This window comes from Trichechus manatus, unplaced genomic scaffold (genome assembly GCF_000243295.1).
Source record: "Trichechus manatus latirostris isolate Lorelei unplaced genomic scaffold, TriManLat1.0 scaffold00057, whole genome shotgun sequence".
Taxonomy (NCBI): Eukaryota; Metazoa; Chordata; class Mammalia; order Sirenia; family Trichechidae; genus Trichechus; species Trichechus manatus.
In genome coordinates, this window is record NW_004443993.1 from 8,302,998 (window position 1) to 8,313,441 (window position 10,444).

The 10,444-nt window shown below is 52.8% G+C and overlaps 1 protein-coding gene across 1 annotated transcript; it reads left to right on the forward strand.

The window, feature by feature from the left end:
- Positions 1-569: 569 nt before the first annotated feature.
- On the forward strand, positions 570-10,388 carry SH2D3A (SH2 domain containing 3A). Its single transcript, XM_004378612.1, has 9 exons — positions 570-638; positions 2,080-2,429; positions 2,968-3,044; positions 7,556-8,037; positions 8,147-8,262; positions 8,455-8,629; positions 8,716-8,827; positions 9,249-9,434; positions 10,228-10,388. Exons 1-9 carry the CDS (start codon positions 570-572, stop codon positions 10,386-10,388), a joined length of 1,728 nt encoding a protein of 575 aa, XP_004378669.1.
- The last annotated feature ends 56 nt before the right edge of the window (positions 10,389-10,444 follow it).

Consider the following 10,444-nt stretch of genomic DNA (forward strand, 5'->3'; position numbering starts at 1 on the left):
TTATGTATAACAGAACAAAACGCTGCCTGGTCTGTACCTTCTTCACAATTGTTGGCACTTTTGAGTCCATTGTAGTGTGTTCCAGCTTGGGGGGCTCATCTTCCAGCACTATATTGGACAATATTCTGTTGTGATCCGTAAAGTTTTCCTTGACCGATTTTCAGAAGTAGATTGCCAGGCCTTTCCTCCTACTCTGTTTTATTCTGGAAGCTCTGCTGAAACCTGTTCACCATGGGTGACCCTCCTGGTATTTGAAATACCAGTGGCATAGCTTCTAGCATCATAGTAACATGTAAGCTACCACAGTAGGACAAACTGACAAACGGGTGGTGGGGATATGTGTGTGTGTGTGTGTGTGTGTGTGTGTGTGTGTGTGTGTGTATAAATTTTTTGCATTTTAAGGTTTGCTACAATATGGGCTGCAATGTCCAAAACTAAGGGGAACATGGAAGGGCCAACCCAGATACTCAGAAAGCTAGAGTCATTATTCCCATTTTACAGATGCGGAAGACTGAGGCCTATTAAAGATACGGAGCTCAGCCCTGGCACCCTCTGCACCTGAGAGCTCCATGCAGATGCCACAGGATGGAGAGGACCTTGCCAGTCAACCCTGGTACCATGGTCCCCTGGCCCGCCAGGTACCTCCTCCTGCAGGGTCTCAGCACCATCTGTAGGGACCCTTCCCCACCCTTGGCATGCCGGGGACTCCTGAGCCCTGGGCCAGGGGTTTAGGGCCAAGGTCTTTTGGAAGCGGTGGCTAGGAGGCTGGGGACTTGAAGCTTGGTTGGCTTGGCACTGTCAGTCCTTGTATTTAAATTATTACTTTCTTTGGAATGGTGTGGGGGTTGGTCATGGAGCTCAAAGAGAAGCCAAATGCCCCCCAGAACCACTCCTTGGCCCTTCCAGTCTCTCCCTCTGGGCCCCAGGCGCCTGTGGCTGCAGGGCCCCGTGTCCCTCCTGGCATAAATAGGTTTAGGATCCATCCTCCACTGATATGACCTCCACTCATTAACTGATTACAGTAGATTGCACGATGGAAAGTGATTACATTGCATTAAATTACATTATGTGAAGTGATTACATTACATCCACAGGTATATGAGTAATAATTCCAGCACATACTTCGTGGGGACACAATTCAATCCTTAATATAAGGATTAAATGAGTTAATATGTTGGACACTTAAAGCAGTTTCTGGAACATAGTAAGAGCTATAGATGTGTCCATTGCATTTATTACTCAGCCCCCAGGTCCAGTTGGCCTTTGCCTCTCTCAGGTGTCCTGGCCCCCTAGTCCCTGTTTTGATACGAGCCACCACTGCTGGCAGAGTGCTCAAAAATACTTATAAAGGAGAGGTTTAGAGCCACAGACTGTTTGGAAGGATCCAGCTATTGGCTTTTCTGGAAGTCACATTTACATAGCAAAACAAAACGAACAAACTAAAAAAAAAATTGTCATGGAGTCGATTCCAGCTCCTAGTGACCCCATGTGTGTCAGAGTAGGGTGTTCCATAGGGTTTTCAATGGCTGATTTTTCAGAAGTAGATCACCAGACCTTTCTTCCGAGGCACTTCGGGGTGGACTTGAACTTCCAACCTTTCTATTAGCAGCCAAGCGTGTTAACCGTTTGCACTACCCGGGGATTCCCAAGATAGCACCAGCTAAACACAATAAATACCTATGGCTGGTTCGTGTCACACAGTCCCAGGTGCTTGAGGAGTGGGGATAGAAAGCTCTGCCCCAGAAGTCAGTCAGGTCCCAAGTCCTTTCTATCCTGTTGCTCCATCATCCCCTAGGGCATTGATGTCTTGCCAACAGGTAGGGTTACTGCCTATAAAAGGTCTGCTCCCATCCCATTGGCCAGACCTCATCACATGACCCTAACTGCAAGGGAGCCTGGGAAATGTAGTCCAATTTTGTGCCCAAGCAAAAAGGGGATATGGTTTGGTGAAAAAACAACCCAGTGTCTGCCACAGAAGTTAAATTGGAGTGGTTTTTGTTCTTGGGTCGGGGGATGGTCACCATTCAATGCTGGTCTGAGTCTACGCCTAAACACCCCGTCCCCTGTCCCCCATACCAGAAGGCCGAGGCTCTCCTTCAGCAAGATGGTGACTTCCTGGTTCGTGCCTCTGGGTCCCGCGGAGGCCACCCTGTGCTCACCTGCCGCTGGCGAGGCTCGGCCCTGCACTTCGAGGTGCTCCGTGTGGTCCTGCGGCCTCGGCCAGGCCGACCCCCGGCCCTCTTTCAGCTGGAGGACGAGCGCTTCCCCAGCCTGCCCGCCCTGGTCCACAGCTATGTGACCAACCAGCGCCCACTGTCCCAGGCTACAGGGGCCGTGGCCTCCCGGCCTGTGACCCGCCAGGGGCCTCTGCGGCGCAGCTTTAGCGAGGACACCCTTACAGACAGCCCAGCACGGAGAGAGCCGCTCAGGTACTCGGGACATTACCCGGTCACCCCAGGGTGTTTCAACCTTGGCACCATCAACATTTAACCAAACAATTACCATTGAGCCCATTAGGACTCATGGCGACGTCATGTGTGTGCTCCATAGGGTTTTCAATGGCTGATTTTTCAAAAGCAGGTTGCCAGGCCTTTCTTCCAAGGCACCTCTGTGTGGACTCTCAAACCTTTCTGTTAGCTGAGCATGTCATCTGTTTGCACCACCCAGGGACTTCTATCAATATTTGAAGACGGATAATTCTCTATTATGGGGGGGCATCCAGTGCATTGTAGGGTGTTTAGCAATATCTCTGGCCTTCGCCTACTAAATGCCAGTAGCAAACACACACACACCCCTAGTTGGGACAACCACAACTGTCCCCAGACATTGCCAAGTGTCCCCTGGGGAGCAGAATCACCCTGGTTGAGATCCTCTGGTTTAGAAAGAATGAATGTAGGGTTTTCTGGTCTATGGGGGGACTTACCCAATTCAGCTCAGGCTACAGTTCTCCCCCATCTCTGCCTCCAGGACTAGGAAATGGAGCGACAGTCAGCCGGCAGGTCTGGAGCATATGGGACAGTCAAGACAGGACTGTTCTGGACCAGGTGAGGGTCTACCAAAGTGACCTTGAGCAGGTAATTTAACCTGCCAGAGCCTCAATTTTTTTCCTCTGGAAAATGGGGACAATCATGCTCTCAAAGTTGTCATGAGGACTTTGTCATCAAAAAAACTCATTGCCATCGAGTCGACTGTGACTCATAGTGATCCTATAAGACAGAGTAGAACTACCTCATAAGGTTTCCGAGGCTGTATGTAATTTTTACAGAAGCAGACTGCCACATCTTTCTCCCTAGGAGTGGCTGGTGGGTTTGAACCGCCAGCCTTCCATTTAGCAGCTGAGATTTTAACCACTGTGCCACCAGGGTTCCTTGGGGACTTTGCAGGGCCTTAAAAGTATGTGTTCACAATCACTCCAAGAACTCCTTCATGTTCTGGCCCCAGCTGGCCTCTCTAACCACAACTCCTGCCATATCTCCTTGCTCCAGTCACATAGCGTTCCTTTCCGTTGCTGGAACCTTCCAAATTTGTGCCTGCCTCAGGGCCTTTGCACTTGCTGTTCCCGCTGTTGGAAAGTCCATTCCCCTAACCTTTTTCAGACTGGCTGCTGCTTCTCATCTGAAATGATTCACAAACTCCAGGGAAAGGGCTATCTTTAACCTAGCAGAAAAAAGATACAAACACATAGGGCGAGGCAGCTGAGCTCCCATGCCCCCAGGGGATAGGCTTACTCTCCCAAGAGCAGACGTTCACTCTCTCCACCCAGGAAGCCCGTTTGAGCCACCATCTTCCAAGGCCTTTTACTAGCCTTACCCTGTGGCCATGACAGATGACATCATGCCTCCTGAGGCTTAGTCATCATCAGGCCGCAGGTGGTCCCTCTTGGTCCGGCCAGCCCCCACTCTTGGGCCTCAGGTGTGGCCAGCTCTCAGGAACCAGGACCAAAGACCAAATTGTTTACCGCAAAGAGCTTACACACTTTGCATCATCCAGCGTGAGTTCCTCAATGCAGTTGACCCTGACCATCCTAGCCAAAGAAGAACTCTCCCCCTTTCCCACCCCATCCTCCCATTCAACCTGAGCCCCCATGTGTGCCAGGCACTGAATTAAGTGCTGGGATGCAACAGTGAACAAGAAAGACGAAGACCCCTGTCAAGTTGAGCTGACGTCTTATTAGCAGAAGACGGCTCACACACAACAGAGATAAGTAGATTATGTATGCTTTGTTGTTGCCACCAAGTCAGTTCTGACGCATGGCAACCCCATGTTTTACAGAATAGAACTAATCCATAGGGTTTTCTTGGCTGTAATCTTTACAAAAGCAGATCGTCCAGGGCTTCTCTTCCACAGTACCACTGGGTGTGTTTGAACCACCAACCTTTAGGTTAGCAGTTGAGTGCAAGCTATTTCTGCCACCTAGGGGCCTTATGTATGCTTGTCGTTGTTAGTTGCTATTGAGTTGATACCAATTCACGGGCGACCCCACGTGTGCAGAGGTAGAACTGTGCCCCATAGGGTTTTCAAGGCTGTGACCTTTCAGAAGCAGATCACCGTGACCTTTCAGAAGCAGACTACCAGTGCCTTTCTTCTGAGGAAGGTTCCAACCGCCAACCTTTCAGCTAGTAGCTGAGCCCTTAACCTCAATGAGAAAGATTTGAAGGAGATAAGGGAACAAATGATGTAGATAACTGGGGTTGAGAGGATCTCAGGCAGAAGGGACAGCCAGTGCAAAGGCCCTGAGGCCCGAACAAGAGTTTGAACTGTTCAGTCAACCCAAAGGAGGTGAGTGGAGCTGAAGTGGTGGGAGTGAGGGGGAAGAGAGAGATCCCGGGACTGAGATTCCGAAGGATTTTTTGTACACTGTGAGGACCCTTACTCAGAGTGAGTTGAGAACCTGGGGACAGTTTTTAGTCTCTAGCTGATGTTAGGGCTCTGGTAGTGCAGTGATTAAGCATTTGGCTGCTAACCAAAAGGTTACCAGAATCCACCAGACACTCCTTACCAACCCTATAGGGCAATTCTACTCTGTCCTATAGGTCACTATGAGTCGGACTTGACAGTAACAGGTTTGGGTTTGTGTGTGTGTGTGTGTTGAGTTGTTGTTGAGTGCCGTGGAGTCAATTCTGACTCAGTGGCCCCATGTGACAGAGTAGAACTGCCGCATGGGTTTTTCTAGGCTGTAATCTTTATGAGAGCAGGTCCACAGGTCTTTCTCCTGCAGAGCTGTTGGATGCGTCTGAGCCACCAACCTTTCAGTGAGCAGCCAAGTCCTTAACCATCGCACCACCAGAGTTTCTTTGAGCCCTGGAACAGGCGCTATTTAAATGCTGATAAATCCAGTCTCCCAAAAGTCTTGGTGCAGTTTTAAACTCTAATAACCCCAAAAGTAAACATGCTGCAACCTTACAAGAGACATCATAAGTAAATTACGTATGTTTTGTTGTTGTTATTGGCAATGAGTCGATTTCGACTCGTGGTGACCCCGTGTGTTACAGAGCAGAACTGCCCCATAGAGTTTTCTTGGCTGTAATCTTTATGGAAGCAGATCGCCAGGGCTTCTCTTCCACAGTACATAAACTTTAACATTACAGTTTATCATCTTAACCATTTCTAAGCGTACAATTCAGTGGCATCACCACTATCCATTCCTAGATCTTTTTCATCATCCTAAACAGGAACTCTGTGCTCCGTAAACAAATCCCATTACCCCCTTTCCAGTCCCTCATAACCTCTGTTCTGTGTCTGTGAATTCGCTTACCCTAAATCTTAGTGGAATCATACAATATTTGTCCTTTTGTGGCTAACCTTTTGAAGACGTTAACCCAGCATAATGTCCTCAAGGTTCAGCCATGTCATAGCAAGTATCAGAACCTCATTCCTTTGTAGGGCTGAGTAATATTCCATGGTAGGAATGGACCACATCGTGTTTATCCATTAATCTGTTGATGGCCACTTGCGTGGTTTCCAGCTTTTGGCTACTGTGACTAATGCTGCAGTGAACATTGGTGGACAAGTGTCTGTCTGAGTCCCTGCTTTCAGTTCTTTGGGGTATATACCTAACAGTGGAATTGCTGAGTCATATAGTAATTCTATGTTTAACTTTTGAGGAACCACCAAACTATTTTCCACAGCAGCTGCATGATTTTACGTTCCTACCAGCCATATATGAGGGCTCCAATTTCTTCACATCCTCGCCAATACTTGTTATTTTCCCTTTTCTTTTCTTTTTTTTCAATAATAGCCATAGTGTAGCCATAGTGGGTGAGAAGTGGTATCTTGGGGTGGGCTTTATTTGCATTTCCCTGATGACTAATTCGGGCTTGGGTTTTGGCCCAGTGGGACCCTTCAGCTTCAAGCAGTCAGCGCTAGCCCTTATGTAGTTTTGTGAATCTTGAATAATACACTTTTTCTAATTTTTTTTTTTTTAATTTTCTCGTGGTGAAAATATACCTAACAAAAACATACGCCATCTCAACAATTTCTACATATATAATTCAGTGACATTGATTACATTTTTAAGTTGTACATCCAATTTCACTATCCTTTTCCAAATCAGTCCATTAACGTAAATTCACTGCCCCCGTAGCAAAAACACCCTCTTTCGCCCTCCCTTCCACCCCTGGGGACCACTAATAATCTTTGGTTTTCATATATTTGCTTATTTCATATAAGTGAGATCATACAGTATTTGTCCTGTTGAGACTGACTTATTTCGCTCAGAGTGACGTTTTCAAGGTTCAGCCACACTGTGGCGTGCATCGGGACTTCCTTTTTCTTTACGGCTGAGTAGTATTCCATTGTGTGTACGGACCACATTGTGTTTATCCATTCATCTGTTGATGGGCGTTTCGGTTGTTGCCACCTTTTGGCCCTTGTGAACGGTGCTGCAGTGAACATCGGTGTGCAGGTTTCTGTTTGCGTTCCTGCCTTCAGTTCTTCTGGCTAGATACCTAGGATTGGGATTGTTGGGTCATATGGTAGTTCTGGTGGCGCGGTGACTAAGAGCCACGACTACTAAGCTAAAGGTCGACCGTTCAAATCCACCAGCCACTCCTTGGAAACCCTGTGGGGCAGTTCTGCTCTGTCCTGTAGGGTCGCTATGAGTCGCAATTGACTCGATGGCAACGGGTTTGGTTTTTTTTGGTTTATGGTAGTTCTGTGTTCAACATCTTGAGGAAGCAACAAACTCTTTCCCACGGTGGCTGTACCATTTTTGAATAATACATTTTTAATTTTAACTTTGTTCAATCCGTGCTTGCCATCTTCAATCAGCAGGACAAAAACAAAGAATTCAAATTTAAAATGTACTCTTCGGAATTCACATAAGTGTCGAAGTTAAATCATGTTCAAACTCTGCAAGTGTGCAGCATTTATACCAGTGAAGTTGTTCACGTTCAAGGTTGTACCTGTGCTGTGAAGATACTCTGTCATTGGCTGAATGAGTGGGCAAATGAGTGAATGGTAGCTGAATGAGTGGGATGGTAGCCCATGAACCCCTCCCCCTCCACCCTGCTGTCTTCTCTGTGTACCCCATCACCCCCTCTTGTATGACCCCCAGGAGCCTTGGCCATGCCCCCATCTGCTGTGCCTCGGACAGGCAGTGACCCCTTGCTTTTGAAGACCCAGGCTACCCTGGGCTCTGTTGCTGACAGCCTCAGGGCCTCCGATGGGCAGCTTCATGCCAAAGCACCCACCAAGCCACCCCGGACACCCTCCCTGGCGCTACCTGATGCCTCCGGACGCCCCCCAACATACTGCGAGCTGGTGCCCCGTGTGCCCAGTGCACAGGGAACACGCCCTGGCCAAGGCTGCCCAGAGCCAGAGACTCCATGGTGGGAGGCCCATGAGGAGGACCAGGAAGACAAAACTTTCCAGAGACCCCAGGCTGAGGTCTCTTTCTGCCCCCCTGACACCACATGTCGCTTGCTGGGCCCCCAGAACCGGCCCCTGGAACCCGGGGTCCTGCGTACTCTCAGGGGCCTCTTCCTGGAGCACCATCCTGAGAGCACTGCCCTCCACCTGCTGTTGGTGGACTGCCAGGTGAGTCACCTGCTGGTGACAGGTAAGGTGGCTTCAGCCCCGGTGACACCTCACACCCATATACGCATTCAGCTCTCAGGAGCTCCCTGTTCTTCCCCCCCACCCCTAGGCCACGGGTCTCCTGGGAGTGACCAGGGCTCAGAAGGGAGCCATGGGGGTCGCTTCTGGCCTGGAGCTGGTGACACTTCCCCAAGGGCATCGCTTGAGGTTGGAACTGCTGGAGAGGTGAGCCGCCCGCCTGGAACCTTCGATGGCGGGGTGGGTGCTGCTTCCCTCCTCGCCCAGGGTCTCCAAATCACTCTCCCTTCATCGCCCCTGGGTGGGGGAGGGGAAGGGCAATGCCACATCCTAAACCCTCTCGTCCCCATATTACAAACCTCCCAACTGCCCCCAGACCCTTGCCCTCCGCCTCTGCAGGCAAGAGGCGTTGGCGCTGGCCGGAGCGGTGGCCGTGCTGGGCTGCGCTGGGCCGCTGGAAGAGCGCGCCGCTGCGCTAAGGGGCCTAGTGGAGCTGGCGCTGGCACTGCGGCCGGGGGCAGCGGGGGACCTGCCCGGGCTGGCCGCGGTCATGGGCGCCCTGCTCATGCCCCAGGTGCGTGGGGAGAAGGGCTGGGGAGGGGGCCGGGTGAAGGTGACGCGGAAGAGGAGGCAAGCTCTGGTCTCATTCCGCGTACCCAGGTGTCCCGGTTGGAGCGCACATGGCGCCAGCTGCGGCAGAGCCACACGGAAGCGGCAGTAGCCTTCGAGCAGGAGCTGAAGCCGCTGATGCGGGCGCTGGATGAGAGTGTGGGTGAGTGAGGGTTTACCGCGTGGCGTCGCCTGCATCTACAGAACTACTCCATTCAGACCCCAAAGCTAATCCCAGGCCCCGCCCCTAATTCTGTCCCAGTCTCCGCCCTCTCGCCTAGGCCCTGCCGTTGACCCAGGTCCCGCTCTCTGTACTAGCCTCCACCCTCTACTTCTGCCCCAAACCCCGCCCCCTGCTTCTTCGAGGCCCCACCCTTTTGACTCTTCTAAACCCCGCCCCCTGTCCTAGGCCCCGCCCTTTACCTAGGTCTTGTTCCACACTCCATCTGCCCTCCAGTCCCCGCCCCTTCTGTCGTAGGCACCCTCCTCGGGCCCCATGACCTGCCCCCTGTTCTGTTATAGGCTCCGCCCCCTCCTTTCAGGCCCCGCCCACAGACCCTAGCCCAGCTCCTCCCTCTCCGCAGGACCCTGCGAACCCGGCGAGGTGGCGCTGCCGCACGTGGCACCCCTGGTGCGCCTGTTGGAGGGTGAGGAGCTTGCAGGGCCGCCAGACGAGAGCTGTGAGCAGCTGCTGCGCACCCTGAGCGGGGGGCGTCGCATGGCCAGGGACGCGCCCAAGTTCCGGGAGGTGGCAGTCCAGCGCCTGCGAGGTGAGCGCCCCCTCACCGCCGGAGGGCCCAGACTCCAGGAACACGGAACACCCAGCCTGCTCCAACCGGGTGCCCCACCCTCGCCTGGCGGGGAGACAGTTCATCCCGCCCCGCCTCTCAGAGTCCAGTCAAATTGATATGGCCCCACCCTAGGGGGTCTCCCACCCTAGCACGCAGCGCAGTCACCCGTATTAAGAGGGACAGTATCCCCAGCTGGAAAGGGGCAACCCCGCCCCTAGCATCACGCTCACGGAGTCCCACCCTCCCCCCTGGGACAGACCCGCCCCCAAGGCATCCGGTCCTCCCAGAACACCCAGCTCCTCACAGAATGACCTGGTAGGCGAACGGCCCCCCGACTGCTCTCAGAGCCACAGCTCTCTCCTATCCTGGGGCAGCCACAGCTCTCTCCTATCCTGGGGCAGCCCCACCTCCAGGGTCCCCCACGTGGGGCATTCCCGCCTTCAGTGACGACTTTAGCACTCCTACCTAGTCCAACCTTCCCCCAACCTGACCGGAGAAGCACCTTAGAGCAGCTAGGGTGGCCCCACCCCAGGACAGGTGGGGCCCCCAAAGTCTTTCCTCTGGGGCAGCCTGCCCCCACCAGCCCCTCAGCTCCGCCACCCCCACTGACACCCAGGAGCCCCCTCCCCGCTAACTCCACCCAGCTGCTCCCCGCACGTGGGCCAGAGTCCCTCGGGGCCCCTGCTAGGTCAAAGTCCTTAGGGGAAGGGCAGGTGCAGGGGGGTGAGGCAGCGCCCGGCCCCGCCCCTAGCCCGCCTCATCCCTCCCCCAGGATTCCGGCTGAACCCTGAGCTGAGGGAGGTGCTGACCACCAGCTTCGTGAAGAGGTTGCTCTGGGGTAGCCGGGGCGCGGGAGCGCCACGGGCAGAGCGCCTGAAGAAGTTCCAGCGCGTCCTTAGCATCCTGTCGCAGCGCCTGGAGCCTGATGACTGAGAGCTCGGCCATGTTCTTCACACCCTGGACCGCGCTATGCAGACCAAGGAAGTGGC

Excerpts from the sequence above, each read along its gene's own strand:
- SH2D3A (XM_004378612.1), top strand. The coding sequence starts at position 570 with ATGCAGATGCCACAGGATGGAGAGGACCTTGCCAGTCAACCCTGGTAC. Across the intron at positions 8,630-8,715 it reads GCGCCCTGCTCATGCCCCAG|GTGTCCCGGTTGGAGCGCAC; the intron begins GTGCGTGGGGAG and ends CCGCGTACCCAG. Across the intron at positions 9,435-10,227 it reads GGCAGTCCAGCGCCTGCGAG|GATTCCGGCTGAACCCTGAG; the intron begins GTGAGCGCCCCC and ends TCCCTCCCCCAG.